This window comes from Medicago sativa, chromosome 5, assembly GCF_051527215.1.
Source record: "Medicago sativa cultivar Bolivia chromosome 5, Bolivia_mono, whole genome shotgun sequence".
In the NCBI taxonomy this organism is placed as follows: Eukaryota; Viridiplantae; Streptophyta; class Magnoliopsida; order Fabales; family Fabaceae; genus Medicago; species Medicago sativa.
The window spans coordinates 13144362-13161822 of record NC_140753.1 but is presented as its reverse complement, the minus strand read 5'-3'; the positions used below and the strand labels follow the sequence as shown (position 1 = coordinate 13161822).

At 34.7% G+C, this 17461-nt stretch overlaps 1 protein-coding gene across 1 annotated transcript; it reads right to left on the bottom strand.

Moving 5' to 3' along the window:
• Positions 1-7191: 7191 nt before the first annotated feature.
• On the bottom strand, positions 7192-8733 carry LOC146920205 (uncharacterized). Its single transcript, XM_085710707.1, has 2 exons — positions 8152-8733; positions 7192-7654 (listed from the first exon to the last, which is right to left on the bottom strand). The coding sequence occupies exons 1-2, from the start codon at positions 8673-8675 to the stop codon at positions 7651-7653; spliced, it is 528 nt and encodes a 175-aa protein (XP_085566833.1). The 5' UTR covers positions 8676-8733; the 3' UTR covers positions 7192-7650.
• Between the last annotated feature and the right edge of the window lie 8728 nt (positions 8734-17461).

Here is a 17461-nt window from a genome sequence, read left to right as displayed (position 1 = left end):
TCACTATTCATCAACTTCTCACAAAAACATTGAAACAATGACAAACGCAGCAGGAACTTCTCATGTGAATCGCGAAGAACCCATTGATTTCACTGAAGAAATCGCCAATGCTGCTCCTGCTTTTGTGAACGAACCAGAGATCAATGAAGCTGAAAAAGCTATCTGGAAAACCCAGGTAATCATCCCTTGTACTGATACTCCACATGCATTCTTAGGCCCCATTTCTCTAGAACCTGAAACTCCAGAAATTAACTCTCTTTTTCCATGTATTGAAACTCAACCTCCTTTAATTTTCACAAAAGGTCCTTTTGACCTAAGTTTTGTAAAATCCAAAATTAGGACTGAACCAAAACCTTCTCCAGAATACATTGCTTGGTTAGACAAAGTTCAAAAACAAAAGGGACAATTCTGGAAGGAGAAAGGGATTTTTGATCTCATCCAAATATCTCGATATGGTCCAAAATACCATAATGAATTGATATTTGCTGCTTTACATTTTTGGAACCCATCGAACAACAGCCTTCACTTGAAATGTGGAATGCTCACTCCTACCCTTTTAGATGTGGCCGGCCTTACTAGCTTAAAACCAACTGGATACACCTTTAATCCAGATGTTACCACCTCTCAATACTCAGTAAATTTCGATAGCCCTGCCTATGGTTTGTTTATAGCTAACAACCATGATACCAAATGTGCTGAAGTATCTGCAGATGAACATGTAGCTTTCTTGACCTACTGGTTATCTATGCATGTTTTTTGCTCAAGGTCAGTACAAGTCCCTAAGAAATTCATGTGTCTAGCTAATCAGTTACATGAAGGAACAGATATCTGTTTAAGCAAACTGATTCTAGGTTCTTTGTATGAAACCCTTAACCATACAACTAATAATCTTAGAGATTATCCCCGAACTGGTGGGAATTTAGTTGTATCAGGACCCATATGGTTGTTCCAACTATGACTTTTAGCCATTTTTGGATCAAAACTTGCTTCGATCCTACCTTCCTCTTACACATCAGCATACTCAGAAAGGACCACTGAAGGTATAGGCTTAGCTATGTTTCACCCTGATGGGAACAAATCTTCGCAACAACTTTTTGAGAATGCTTACAAAACCTTGCTTGATTGTCCCATTTTCACCCCTATAATGGCACCATTTACCACTAGGAAATATGGACCTAACTGGTTCAAAGAGGATTTTCCCACTACTTCGAAAACAGCCAACAAAACAGAAATCAATGCTATATGGGAAGCTTATTTGACCCCTACCTATCTATCTAGCAGACTTACACCTGGTAGCCCTTATGGAGTATATGGTTACCAACCTAACCATGTAGCTAGACAGTTTGGTATGGTTCAATCGAAACCTAGCTCTTTGTTCAAAAGTATAAGTGAATGGAAAATTCCTCTGATCGAACCTGTGTGGAAATCCATAATTCAAGCCAAGAGAACAACTGTGTTCGAGCCTACATATTTCTCAACATCATTTGCATGCTCTGAAACATTCTTTCGATGGTGGCGAAATTATTACATACGCCAATCCAATCGAGGGAATCCTGATGAATTGCTGCCTCAACTGACCAGTACTTTTCACACTTTGCAGAACAAAGACAAGAAGACTAGAGGTACGCACATTGAAGAAATTCAGCAATTTCAAAGATATTATCAAACAGCATATAATCCTTTACATCCAAGGAGGACAGTATATTATGCTGCTCAGACCTTGAGAGAGAAAATTCGAGAAAAAATTCCAGAAACAATTTTTCCCCCTGGAACACCCAATAAATATCTTTATGTTTTAGAAAAGAAAATGAGACTAGCAAAATTTCCATCTTGTAATCTTGCTTTGGCCTTTAGGCCACCATACCCAAAATGGTTACTTTATAATTTCAAAATCCCACAGAATAATTTAGTAACCTATGCTAAATGCAATTTATATCAATATAGTGGTGAACTTGGCTATGAATTATCCCAAGTTCGAATCGAAACTCCCAGTATCATGGGTATGATTTTTTCCTTTACTAAAATATATTAATACTATTTTTAGAAAAAATAGTACTTATCTGTATAATCACATATTTCAGCTTTGCCTTTAACTCCAGGAGAAACAAAGCTCGATGATGCCAGCACCCAGAACACCTCAAAAAGCAAGTCTGACAAGAAGAAAAAGAAAGCTTCCCAAACTAAAGAAGTTGAATCGAAGAAATCTGAGGCTGCATCGAAGGAACCTCCTAAATCAAAGGAACCCAAAGTGAAAACAACTTCATCGAAAAGACCTTCTAGATCGAAGAACAAGAAAGAACAAGCAACTGTCGATCTCTCTGATGATGATGACGAGGTGGAGATAACTAAAGAACAGATCGAAGCTTCCAAAGTAACACTTCCCAAAGTCAATACTGAAGGAAGAAGGAAAAGAAAACAAGAACAAATATCACTTGTCCAAGAAAAGGAAGTCGAAGTGGAAGCTTCTGAAGGTTCTCCCACCATCTCACCATCTAAACCATTCAAACGTCTTCGAAAGAATTCTCACTCTAGTGCTCATTCACATGTTGGTTATAATGGTTCGAAGGTATTTTATCAAAACCATATTTTATACGAAATATTTCTAAGTGCCTTGTTTTAAGCATTTATCTTATTCTTTTTAGGGTATCGAACAAGAACAAGCTAATCCATCACAACATGGGCAAGACCTTCCTTCTTCGAAGACCACTTCACCAATTGCTGAAGACAAAGAAGATGAGCATGATGATGCTAGCAGTCCAGAAGGTCTTAAAGTGAATCTTTCTCAACAACAACAAACAGAAACACCCACTGATGACTTGGTAAATGATGAATCACTCAACAATGATCAATCTTATTCTGCACCCACCCTTGGAGATAATGTATCAAACTTTGCTACTGGAGATACAAAAATCACTACTCGACAAGATGCTCCTGGTGATGCAGAGATGATTGCTCAACAAGATACTCCTATGATCGATCTGGAAGAAATCGATCGATTGGCCAAAGATGATCCTTTCAACGTTTTTGCCTTGATAGCTAAGAGTAATACTCTTTTCTCAACTAGCACTGGCCAAACTTCTGATTCATCCAAGGGAAATCCCTCTGAGACTTCAAAGAACAACCTGCTAGCAGAATTTCAAAAGAAGATCATCGAAGCCAACTTGCTAGAGTTGATTGAAAAGGATGCTGGAGCTCTTGCTGAAATCAGAAGTTTATTTGAAAAGCTTGGTGCTCTCCCAACTGGTTGGAAATTTCGAAACCTGTTTAACTATCTTGAACCAATGTTGGAGAGTGCTAATCAAAACTTCCAGAAGAGGAAAACTGATCAAGCTCAAATGGAAGAGAAGAAAGCGTATCATGATCAAATTGTGATCGAACTGTCATTCTTCCAAGAAAAATTTAAAACTCTTCAGCAAGAAAGAAACAATGCGAAGCAGCAAGTGGTTGACATCGATGCCAAGATTAAAGAGCTGGAAGCTCAGAAAGCTGAAATTTTGGCTAAGGATGAAGCCAGAAATCAAGAAGCCAATGAAGCTGTTAACAAATTCAAGCTCTCCAAGGAACTAGAGTCTACCATTGCTCAACTTGCAAGTGACAACCATGCTCTCGATACTCAACTGGCTGAATACAAGAGCCAAATCGAGAAACTCATCTCATCATTTGAGATTTAGTTCTGTTTCTATTTTATTCTCTAAGACTTTTATTTTATTTCAGCCTTATCGAATATCTTGGTCTGTAATGTCTTTATAACAATTTATGGACCATTTTCTGTTTCGAATGACAATTTCTTTTCAATCATCGAAATTCCTTTCTTATTTTCTTATATCGAATTCAAATTTTATTTAAATCCAAATAAGATTGGAACAATTTCCAAGACATTTTAATGATGAGGAAACAAAAAAGTAACTTTTTTGTTTAACCCAACAAGTTAAACTTGTCTAGGAAGTTGAAAAGAAATAAAAATAAATAACCTTTTAACACAGATTAATCCTTTTAAAAGAAAACCTTTAAAACTTCCCTCAGATTACAAAGTTAAGTAACCATTGGCCATCAGAATAACTGTTCCCACGTGTCATCATCTTCAAAGCAAGAAGAACCGTCTGATTGAACCACTTCTTTCAACTTCCCTCCCCTATAAATATGATTTTCCTTTTATAAAAATCACTCTTTTCTTTGTTTCGTCTTCGTCTGAAAAATCCTTCTTACTCAAAGCTTTCTTTCCCAAATCATCATGACCACCATTGATAATCTGAGTGATGATCTTTTAGTCAAGATTGCTGCAAAGATTGCTGCTCAAAGCAGGAAAGATCTTTTCGCCTTTCGCCATACCAGTAGCAGGCATTGGCGTGTCAGTGAGGATTCTGAAGTTTCTAGGGCTTTTGGAAATGATGTCCTCTACTTCCTCTACAACCCCAATGAATGGTACAACAATGCTATGGTGGCTCATTCTAAGTTTGCTTTTAAACTTAGACTCTGGAATTATGGCAACGCCATGTTCTGTATTCTTCGAAGCACTCAACACATGTTGGATGCTAATCCAAACATTGAAGAAATGAAACGCCTCCTCACTACTGCTATCAACGCCACTGGCTCTCTGAGTGCAAGGTACTATCGTCTTCTCATCAATGCACTCTCCATGCCTATGCCAGAAAACATCCTCGAAGACTTCGAAGATCTTGCATGGACACATCGATTGGCAGAATTTCGAAGCGACATTTTGGGAGGGACTTCAACTTATCGATTTCGATGTCCTTGGTGGAATAGGCCCATGCCTATTTGGCTTACTAGGCGTCGTTTTTGCAACAACTACCACAACTGTGCAGGAGATGGGAGAATTGGAGGCTGGTATGCACTTCTACCTGGGCCAGATCATGAATACTACTTGGTCAATGCTTGCTTCAGGTGTCGTCTCGATACGGAAATTCGCTGGTTTCTCGATCGTTTTGGGATTGTAACTGAATGGTGAAAACCATCTTTAAATGCTTTTTAGTCTTTAAGTATTTTATGTTTTCTTTTGTAATGGTTTTTCCATTTTAAGCATTTCGATGTAACCTGCCCATCAGTTGGCATTTTTAAATTAATGCCAAGTTTTTATTTCGAATCAAATTACTCTTGTGTAATTTTAATTTCTTGTAACATCGGTTTATATTTTTTCAAATATTTACCGTTTATGCGTAGAATTCTCTGATCTTCTTGTAGTTCTTCGATCTCATACGCATTATTCGAAAAAACTCTTAGAATTTTCCATGGTCCTTCCCAACTAGGAGACCATTTTCCTAAACATCGATCCTTTTTATCCATAGGCAAGATAACTTTCCAAACTAAGTCCCCTTGCAGGAATAATTTCGATTTAACTCTTTTGTTATAGGCTTTTGCTATTCTTTCTTTTTGCTTTGTAAGCACTTCTAAAGCCATTAATCTTTCTTCATCAATATCTACTAATTCATCCAACATCATATCCAAATATTGATTTGTTGGAATTTCGATTTGTCTTTGAATTCGAGTAGATTGAAGTAAGATTTCTGTTGGCAATACAGCATCATGGCCAAATGTTAATCGAAAAGGAGTAGTATTTATAGATTCTTTAGGAGAAGTTCGAACTGCCCATAAAGCTTCATAAAGAAACTCATGCCATTCTTTGGTTTTTTTCTTTTGGCTAGCTTTTCTTTTGATTATAGTAATCAAATTCTTATTTGCTGCTTCTACCTGACCATTTGCCTGAGCATAATATGGTGTTGAAGTCAACAATTTATATCCTATTTCTTCAGCAAATTTTACCATCTTTCGACCAGTAAATACAGATCCTTGATCTGTAGTAATAGTTTCTGGTATGCCAAATCTATAAATAATAAATTTTTGAATGAAGTTTATAACTTCATCTTGAGTAACATCTTTTAGTGGAACAGCTTCTATCCATTTAGTGAAATAATCTATTCCAACCAAAATATATTTGTAGCCTTTGGATGACTTAGGTTTGATTTCCCCAATTACATCTAAAGCCCATCCTCTGAATGGCCAAGGTTTCACTATTGAATGTAATTCACTAGCTGGTACTTTTTGAATTCCAGCATGTTCTTGACATTCTTTACAACCTTTAGCAAAATTTATGCAATCTTTTAACATGGTTGGCCAATAAACACCTTGTCGAAACAAAAGCCATTTTATTTTATGGCCTGCTTGATGTGTACCACAAGCACCACTATGAGTATTCGATACAGCCAAATATGCTTCTGCTTCACTAAGGCATTTAAGTTAAACTCCTTCTGGAGTCTTTTTAAATAATTCATTGCCTATTATCACATAACTCAAGGCTCTATATTTGACTTTTCTACAAGTTGTGCCATCTGGATTTTCCAAAAAATTGACTATGGGTTTTCGCCAATCATTATCATCCAAATTGTTAATGACCAAAATTTCAGAAAATTTTGCACTCTGAAGGTATCCTTGAGATGCTTCCATGCCCCCAAGTTTTGGTCTTAACAATTTGTTAGGCACAATGTCTATCGAATTACGCTTTGTTTTAATTTCAATAACCTCTTGCTCTTGTTCCTTCGAAAGTTTGTACCCAGAAGCTAATTGAGCTAAATCATTAGCTTCTTGATTTTCTGCTCTAGGAACATGTTGAACTTCAATTTGAACAAAATGTTTAAGTAATGCATTAACTATAGTGTAATACATTATCAAAGTTTCTTTGAGGCATTTATATTCTTTTGTTATTTGCTTTATTACTAATTCAGAATCACCTCTAATAATTAAACATTTTGCCCCAGTTCGAGCAAAATCTCTAAACCATTTATTAAGGCTTCATATTCTGCCTCATTATTCGAACAATATTGGCTAATTCGAAATTTATATTTGGTTACTTCATTTGTTGGTGAAACAATAACTATACCTATTCCAGAACCATTTTTATGACTAGACCCGTCGAAATACAATGTCCATGGAAATGTTTCGATGCCCCCAGTCACAGGTTCTTCAATGGAATGATCAGCAATAAAATCAGCCACTATTTGGCCTTTCACAGTTTTCAAAGATTGATAAGTTAAAGAATATTCTGTGAGTGCCAAAGCCCATTTACCAACTCTACTATGCAGAATAGGTTTAGATAACATGTGCTTAATAATATCGAAATGGGAATAAACATAAACATCAAAAGGTCTTATATAATGCTTAAGTTTCACACATGAGAAATACAAACAAAGACATAATTTTTCACTAGGATGATATCTTGTTTCAACATCACTTAAAACTCTACTAAGATAATAAATGGCTCTTTCTACACCATTTTCATCCTCTTGTGCTAACATACTCCCTATAGTTCTTTCAGATGATGCTATATATAACTTCATCTTTTTGTCTTTCAACAAAGGTGAAAGAATAGGAGGATTAGATAAATATGACTTTATGTCTTCAAATGCCTTTTGGTGTTCAGGCTCCCATCTAAAAATTTCCTCTTTCTTTAATCGAAGTAATGACGAGAATGCTTGTGCTCTGCCACTTAGATTAGATATAAATCTTCTGAGGAAATTTATTTTGCCTAATAAAGACTGCAACTCTTTTTTGGTAGAGGGTGCTTTAGCCTCCATTATAGCTTTAGTCTTATTTTGATTGATTTCGATGCCCTTTTTATGGACAACAAATCCTAAAAAATCACCTGCACAAACACCAAACGCACATTTTAATGGATTCATTTTTAATCCATATTGTCTCATCCTTTCGAATGATAAACGTAAATGTTCTAAGTGTTTGTTTTCAGAAGATGATTTCACAACAATATCATCAATGTAAATTTGCATAAAATCTTCAATTAAATCATGAAACATTGAATTCATTGCTCTTTGATATGTAACACCAGCATTTTTAAGACCAAATGGCATTACTATCCACTCATAACATCCTAATGCCCCTGGGCATCGAAATGCTGTTTTAGAAACATCTTCTTCAGCAATAAATATTTGATTATAACCTGAATAACCATCAAGCATACTCAAATATTCGAAACCTGCTGCAGAATCTACCAACATTTCTGCTACTGGCATAGGATATTCATCTTTAGGAGTGGTGAGATTTAAATCTCTAAAATCAATACAAACTCTTATACTTCCATTTTTCTTTTTAACAGGAACTACATTAGCTAACCAATCAACATACCTTGCAGGTCTGATGAAGCCACATTTGAGGAGTCTTTCGATCTCTTCTTTTATTTTTGGTAGAATCTCTGGTGCAAACCTTCTTGGAATTTGCTTCACTGGTTTCTTGTCTGTCCTGATTGGCAATTGCAACTCTACAACCTTTCTACTCAAACCAGGCATTTCATGATAATCCCAAGCAAAGCAATCCTTGTAATTTTTCAAAAGCGCCACAATTCGATCTCTGAAGCTCTTAGGAATCTTTGAACTTATGTATGTTGGTCTTTTTACAGAACCATCTCCTATATCCACTTCTTCAAGAGGATCTTGGGCCTTCATTTTTATTGTAGATTCCATTGGATCTTCTTCAAAACCCAAAGGTTCATCATCGTAAATACAGTCTAATTTTTGATCATCAACGAGGTCATCAGAATTATTTTCTACTGAAGCATCGAAGACCTCTTCTTCTTTGGCTGTTTCAGCCAAATCGAAGTTTTTCTCGGCTACATAAGCCGTAATCTTTTCCCATATGCTGGGCTCAACCATTGATCAATTATTGATATCCCACCCAGTTGGTGAGATTCTATTTGCTGAATATCCTTGGTCATCAGTAACCCTCTTGTACGAAGTACTTCTTGTCTTCAGCAAATCTGTTTCCTTTACAGGTATCTTCTCATGGCAATCTTCATTGTTCACCACTACGAAGTCATCGTCGAATGCAGTTTTCCAACGAAAACCCCATTCTGGTGCAAGTTTTACAAAGAATTTTTCTTCTTTAGTCATAGAACTTGATGCATCATTTTCCATGAATGGTGCAATATATTGAAGCTGTTTGTCAAAGTTCTTTTTGTTGATATCTTGATTATCAACTTCAGCTTTGAAATAATAACTCTGATCAGCCTCAATATTCTCTACCAAACCATCTTTCCTCCAAATCACAATCCTTTGATGCATTGTAGAAGGAACTGCACCTACAGCATGGATCCATTCCCTCCCTAATAATGCATTGAAATTGGCTTTAGAAGGAACTACCAAAAACACAGTTGCTCTGGTTATGCTTCCTACTACCAATTCTAGTTCGATAGCACCAAGAGATTGTCCAGTAGATCCCTCATAATTAGTGAGCACTACATTATGTGGTTTCAAATCACATTCATAAATACCAAGTTTCCTTAGAAAAGATTGTGGTAGGAGATTAACAGTAGCACCACCATCTACTAACACTTTGTTAATTCCAACACCAATTAATTTAGCTTGAATAAACAAAGGCTTTAAATGAAGCTTCATGCTATCATCAGGTTTTTCGAACACTGCATGTTGATCTTCGATGCAGCCATTGTTCATAACATAATAACACAGAGGCCTATGACGAGCCATTTCCTCAGTGAAATCACATTCATCATCATGATTGGCCTTCGAAGATACATCATATGCATATTCAATTGGTAGTACAGAAACCACACATATAATGTCAAGACTTGATTCAGAATCTGAAAAAGTAGAAGTTAGAATATCATCATCCCCTTTGGGGATGTTTAAAGCAGAAGATAATGGAGGGAAAATTCTTTCAGTAGCTGGTTTTTTAACCATTTCGAAAACTATTGGTTGTTTTCCCTTACTTTTGTCATCATTAGTGACATCTTTCAAAACTCCTTCCTTTTTCTGGCGTTGAAAACGGCGCCATTGAGTTCTAGTCATAGGATTCTTACCTTTATAGTTATTTTTGTAAGCATACTTGTTAGGATTAGAACTCTCTGGTTGGTCTGGAACTTTGACAGCTCTTTTTACCCATTTTGTTGGTGGTGCTGGAGGCGCAGAATGACCAGTTTTCTTGCCCCCAGAGAAAACCCAAGTATCAATAGGAGACTTCGATGAAGGAACGAACGTCTTCTTATGGTTCTTCACTTGATACTTCTCTGAAGTTTTCATCTTGTAAGGAACACCTCTTTTGTTAAAGCCAAATTTAGAACGGTTCTCGAACCACCCTCCTTTACGTTTTGTTTGAGGTTGATATCCTTCAACTGATTCCGCAGCTTCTTTATCGAACACTGCACTGCATCGAGGACAAAGCATAGCATTGGTGTTAGATATTTTACACCGGTTTAAAAAATCAACCAAATCTTCTTCAGCCTTTGGATATGCTTTCTCCATTTCCTTGGCCAATTGATCTTCAGTAACCACTGGCTCTTCAATTTGATGGTCCTCAGTAACCATTTCTGCATCAATATTCTCTGAAATTTCCACCATATTGATAGAAATACCAGCAAACATGGATTCTGCCACATTGGCAGAAACATCAGCAAACATGGACTCTGCCTTTTTCATAGGATCTCCATCCACTTGCTGTTTTGATTTCTCTCCAAATTTCAGCCTCCCTTCATCAAGAGCTTTTTGTACAGAATCCCTGAAACGAGTACATCGAGATAGGTTATGACCTAAAAAACCATGGAATTTACAAAATCCTCTTTTCTTCCTTTGTTCCAAAGGAGGCAACTTCATATTAGGTGGCACTAATATTATGCCATCATTAACTAAAAGATCAAAAATTTCTTCACTTTTAGTAATATCAAAAGTATAAGTTTTAGAAGGATATTTGTCACTCTTGGGATCTTCAGGATTTTTTCCATTGGATGGCCTCAACATTTTACAAGCATATGGAGGTCCATCTTTTAATTCTGCTAGGTTTATATCATTGTCTTCAACGATATCTAAACCCCAATCGAATTCGGGTTCACTATCTCCTGTTTCTATATAGGCAATTTTTTCCTTTTTAGGAAATTTGTTATGAGTTCTAGTTTTTTCAGCTTTAAGTCTTTCAACTTGTCGAACTCTGTCTGCCAATTGGGCCATGTCTCTTAAGTACTGGGTATCTAATTTCTTTCGAACAGAATAATCGAGGCCACCAGCAGCCATTTCGACCAATTCATATTCTGGAACAGAAGTAAAACATCTAGCCTTAAGGAGACGAAACCTATTGAGATAATCATCGATTGACTCATGACTTTTACGTCGAACACTGGCCAATTCTTTCAAACTAATCTTAGATTGACCCATGTAAAATTGTTCATGAAAGGCTTTTTCTAATTGGTTCCAACTATAAATTGAATGAGGAGGTAAAGTTGTAAACCAAGTAAAAGCATTTTTTGTCAAAGAACTTGGGAAATATTTCATTCTCAAATTTTCATTTTCTGCAATATTTCCTGCTTCCATGAGAAACCTAGCAATGTGTTCGACAGTAGATTCATTAGTTTCTCCAGCAAATTTGGTAAACTTTGGAATTTTCCAATTTCTAGGCAATTCAGCGTCTAAAACATACTCAGACAAAGGAGACACAAAATTTGGTCTATGTAAACCCATATTAAAACCATTTTGGGCTAACAAAGCCTCGACAATACCCGCTATATTATTCTGACCATCGAAATTGTTTCGACGGGCTTGTAAAACCACTTGATCGGCATCTTGGTTTCTATTAACCAAAATGGGTTGTCTTTCAGGTTCTGCCTGAACTTGTGGTTGTACTACTTGTGGTTGGACAATATTTTCATGATTTCGAACCACTGGTTCATCAGCAATTATTTCAATTGCCCTCAAATTTCGATTTTGAGGCAATTGGGTATTTTGGATTGGTGAAGCGCCAAAGAAATTAGCAATTCTTTCCATTTGATCAGACAACCTTTGATAACTAGTGCTGGTGTCTCGAATTAAAGGATTTATGACAGTACCAATTTGTTGGGTCATCATATTAACCATATCATGATTAGTTTCTTCCATAGTTTGCCTAATGGCAGCCATAGAAGCATTGGTTAAATTTTGTTGGGGACTTCTATATGTGGTAGATACCCCAGGACCAAAAAGTTGTGGTAATGAAACATTTAAATTTTCTGAAAACATATTACCACTAGTTTGTAAGCCTTGCATCAATGATGATGGCATACCATATGGCATTGATCTATGATCCCAAACTCCTTGAATAGAAGTATTATTTGGATAATCATGGGAAGTTTGGGTAACCATCGAAGGCATGGCTTGAGAAATTACTGTGGCCATCGAAGGCATGGCCTGAGACGATATTTGAGTGGCTGTATTACTAGTTGGAACAGCCTGTGATGTTCTAACATTCTCTGGGGATGGAACATCATCTTCAACCGTCACTTGATCCACATCTTCATTTGAAGATGTTGGATTTGTTTTCTTTTGGTTGTTAGCGCGTGTCATATTAAAAAGCAATTTCTTGTTTCTTAATTGCATACACAACAAAACAAACCAGAATTAAAAGAAACTCTAACAAAAACTATAAGCAAAAAGCACAAACAGTCCCACTGGGCGTGCCAATTTGTTTACGTTGGATTTTCGTAAACAACCGCTGGTTTACAAATGGTAACTTGCAAGATCAACCAGTAAATCTTAGGACATATTGTGTTTGTTCTTGTTGTTAGAAATTCTGTGTCTCTGGTGTCGAAAATATAAGAAATATGATAAAAACAATCGAATTCAATCCACTTGAACTCAATCGAACTTAATAAAGTAAAGTGCAAGAACACTTAAAGAAAAAAAGGTAAATTGTATTGATTAAACAAAAGTTGGTACACAGATTCATACATTGCAACTTGTGACTCGTTTCTCGCTTCCATACGGATACTTTGAGTGTAAGTTTGTATGATGGAATTGTGACCCGTTTTTCCTATGAAAAACTACTATTTATACTAAGTCTAGAAATAACTACACTTCTTTGAAATTCAAACTACAACTGCCACAAGTCGACAGTTTTGCTTATTTGAAAACAAACTTAAAATACAAACTGACTTAAAGAATAACTGTTGATAACCACCTTCGAAAACTGCTCTGTCGAAGTCTTCTACCATCTTCGAACCTAAATTTGCTTTCAATACAACACTCTGTTCGAATCTTCTTTAAATCTAGGTCAACTATACTTTGACCACATTTATTACAGCTAGTAAAATATATTGGCTAACACACTGTTAAACACCCTGTTGTTACGTTCAGTCCATAAGACCCAGGCACAAAGAAGCCATAAGACCCAGGCATATACTTTATTCCTAAATATATCTTAAGTAACGGACTTTCACTTGCTTCAATGCCTACGAATAATTTGTGCAAACTTTTTTAATACAATGATTTGGCAGCTTTTGGTTCATATGCCTCGAGATTAAAAGAACATTTATGTGCAACCCTCCCTAACTTTTTGATAAAATGAGTCATCTATAAATTTTAAATAATTTATAAATAAATGTTAAGCAAAAATTAGGGATTATGTTTTATTGAATAACGATAGAAAGCACTACTTTTCAAATCCACGTATGAGAAATGCATGTGAAAAGCATAATACCTTTTGAGTTGTTAGGAAAAACCAAGTGACAAGTGTATACTCTAATTTTGTTTTTTGTCTATACTAAATTTTTGGTAATATCCTTCTTTTTTATCAGTTTTCATCTTCACCCTAGCTTTTTCAACAAGAAAAAGTTTTAGGTTAGTGGATATTTTTGTTTTGATTTTAGCTTACTTAAATACAAACAACAAACCAAAGGTATTTTAAGCTAAAAACAAAACAAATACCACACTAAATGTTGATCATGTATTGAAAATTATTGTTTGAAAAAATTAACATAAATTTCACTTTATCCTATATATATATATATATATATATATATACACACACACACACACACACACACTTTGTTACTACTAATCACAATTTAAGTTTTTCCTTCAAAAGAACTTTTTTGTTGGACAAAGTATTCATTGTACTTTATTGTATCATTGGATGTAGAACTTTTTTTTTAAGGAAAATGAGACTTGCCAAAGAAGCAAGCCGCATATAAATATATTAAAGCAAAAAGATAGTGGGGGGACAGATACCAAAACTCTCAATACATCAGCAGAATCTAAAGTTAGTCATGTCTAGCCTATTTCTATTAAATTCAGAACCAATTTGACTAGGAACATGATCCCACCAAGCATGAGTTTGCAAAGAAAGACCAATGTTTGCCAAAATATCACCACAGTAGTTTCCTTCCATATATACATGAGTTACAAAGAAATTTATTGAAGAAACCTTGATCATGCAGTTTTCCCACCTGTTATTTAATTGCCAAGGAACAATTTTGGATGACTTGAAAGCTAAGGCAACCAAAACTGAGTCCGTTTTCAGCCAAAGATGATTCCACCCTTTCTGAGATGCTACTTCAATTACGACCATAGCTCCCTGAAGCTCATCAACTAATGAGTTTGAGATGCCTAAGTTGAAAGCAAAAACTCCTGCAACTTCAGCAGATGGGTCTCTGAATATTCCCCCACAAGCTGAGGGTCTAGGGTTGCGGATTGCCATTGGAAGCTCCATCAATGTTGCATTTTAACCAATGCATTATGGGAGGATACCAGCAAACTTCTTTGATTTAAGGGGCATTCTCATAGTTCATCATAACTGAGAAAGCTCTTAAGTTAACAAAATCTGTAATTGAAGAGTTAGCCTTAAGAGATGAACTATTACCCGGCAAGGAAGTGCCTACAATAATTAAGCTGATAGCAGTTCTATCATTTGATGTAGAACATAAATTATTTTACTTGGTTCCATGTTTATTAATGAGTATCTTATCATTAAACTGACATATGTTGAATAATCAAACTTTTATTCATTGTTGAATAAAATATCAATATAATGTCTAAATTTAGTTGATTAAAAAAAGTAATATCTCTGTTTAAAATAAGTGTTATTTTAATAAAGTTTATTTTAAAATAAGCTTTTCTAATATAATAATAATAATTAATTCATTTCAATTTCACTACAAATTAATATCATGTTCATCACTTTTAAATCATTATAATTCCCTACGTATTTATAAAAATTGTTTTTTCTAAAGATATTTATGAGAATTGTTAAGACAGTGGTCAACAAAAATAAATTTATAAAACACTATTAGTTCTTTTCTCATTTCATTCTAAGTGAACAATCTCAAAGAATACATTTTTTTAAGAAATCTAAAAAAATACATGTAACTATTATTATTATTATTATTATTATTGTTGTTGTTGTTGTTGTTGTTGTTGTTGTTGTTGTTGTTGTTGTTGTTGTTGTTGTTGTTGTTGTTGTTGTTTTCGTCATTAATTCCCCGTTTATTTTGGTCGGTCTTACTTGGCATAGCGCGGTTCCTTAAAAAATTTGCCTCTTTGCTTGGCGTTTGCTTCAGAATCGTCTTCCTACTACAGACAACCTAATTAGGCGTGGAGTACTTCATAACAACAATCAGCTTTGCTCGAGTGGATGAGGTTCAGCTGAAGCCGCAAAATCATCTCTTTCTCAATTGTGACTTTTATGGTTCTATCTGGTCAATGGTTACTTTTGGTTAGACTTTGACTCAGTTTTTCCAGCTCACATTACATAACACTCTTTTCAGTTTTGTCATCTTGGGGGATCCTCAAAGAAATATCAGTCATTATTGCACTTAATATGACTATCATGTGTACGGGTCATATGAAACGAGAGAAAAAGAAGAATTTTCAAGCATGAAGAGATCTCTCTCAATCACCTTCTTGAGAAAGTAAAACTACTAACGTTCGGGTGGTTGAAGGCGAAATATCTTGCTTTTGCTTTTGATTATCATTATTGGTGGCAATACCCTCTTTTGTGCTTGGGATCAATCTCTTAACTCTTGATCCATTTTTTTTTCTTTCTTTTCTCATGTTTGACTTTTTTTGTATATGGATTTTTTAATCTAATTCCTTCTGGCACACCTTATCTTGAGAGAGATTAGTTTTGTGGTAATATATTTTATTTTAACCTATTAAAAAATTATTATTATTATTATTATTATTATTATTATTATTATTATTATTATTATTATTATTATTATTATTATTATTATATTTTTATTAGAGCCAACACATATGAAATGTAAAAAAATGGTGAAGGACATATTTAAACTCGTGCACTAACATATAAATGTCTTTTTAATGTGTAAGTCGTATTTAAGGGGATAATGAATGAGCTTGGTCCATCTACTTTAGATTTGTTGAAATCAAATATCATCCTAAAAAGGGTCCAAATCAAAACCATATTCATACGGAACTAAACATTTGTTTTTTTTCTTTTACAAACATATATTACAATATTATTTAAATCAATAATTTTAATAAAGAATTCTACAAATAGCAAATCGGTACTCCATGCTAATCCAATTGTACACATTGGATTGGGAAGAGTGATAACAATATAATAAATACAACATGCATATAAATTTATGTTGTCCCATAACCCATTCCTAGCAAAGTCTACTACAACCAACCTACTGACCCAATCCAACTAAGATATTTTCATCACATACACTATACTGGAAATAAAAAATTTTGAATACTACATTTGTAGACACCAAATCATTCGTTAAATTAAATACACCAGCAGTCTAGTAGATACTATAATATTCAAAAATGTGGAAAAATAAATGGGCAGTGTATTAAGGTGTATGGTCATAATAATACAACGTGTGGAGAAGAAAACTGCAGCCAACGAAAGCCATCAGAAACATCCTTTTATTAACTAAGCTGAAAAAGTTAAGATTAGAACAATCTTATAACCATTGAAAAATGAGTGATGGAAAATAAACCCATCAAATTGTAAACAAACACATTTCATGTGACCAATGACCAATTTGTGGCTCATTTATTAATCACGCTGGTTTAAGATTAGTTTCACGCTTAGTTGTCAAAAAAACAAAAAGAAACCTTCTATTCTATGTTGTCACCGTTCTGATCCGTGCCATTTTGAAAGCGATTTACTCTTTTTTTTTTTTTTTTGCGCAGAGTATACAAATTAGGAAATTAATTGAGTATCTGGTCTGTAAAAAAAATAAATATTATTTGCAGTTTTAGAACATCGCCACGTATTGAATACAATAATTGGTTTTTTTTTTTTTTTTTTTTACTTTAATATACATGTGCTCTCTCTGTCTACCAAATGAGGGTGGTCATGGTTAGATTAATTTTTTACTCCATATCAGTGTATAAATCGTTTTTATCTTCCCTTTTAACATGTGATTTTCATATTTATTGAGTTTTTTTTTATTCCGCCGTCTTAGTGCGACGTTATTTTATTTGTGACTTTATTTGTCTTTCACATCTTGTTTATGTGTTTATTTGTTTCATATTGTCAGATCAACTTCCATTTAGTGCAGATTCAATCAATGTCTGTTGTTGTTAACGTTGTAGATCCAGAGACATGAGTATTCCGAAAACTTCAATATCGATATATTTGTAAGTTTATGTACTTTGTCGCATTACGTTATTAACTTGCATAATGTGAGTTTGTTTGCAGATTTGTT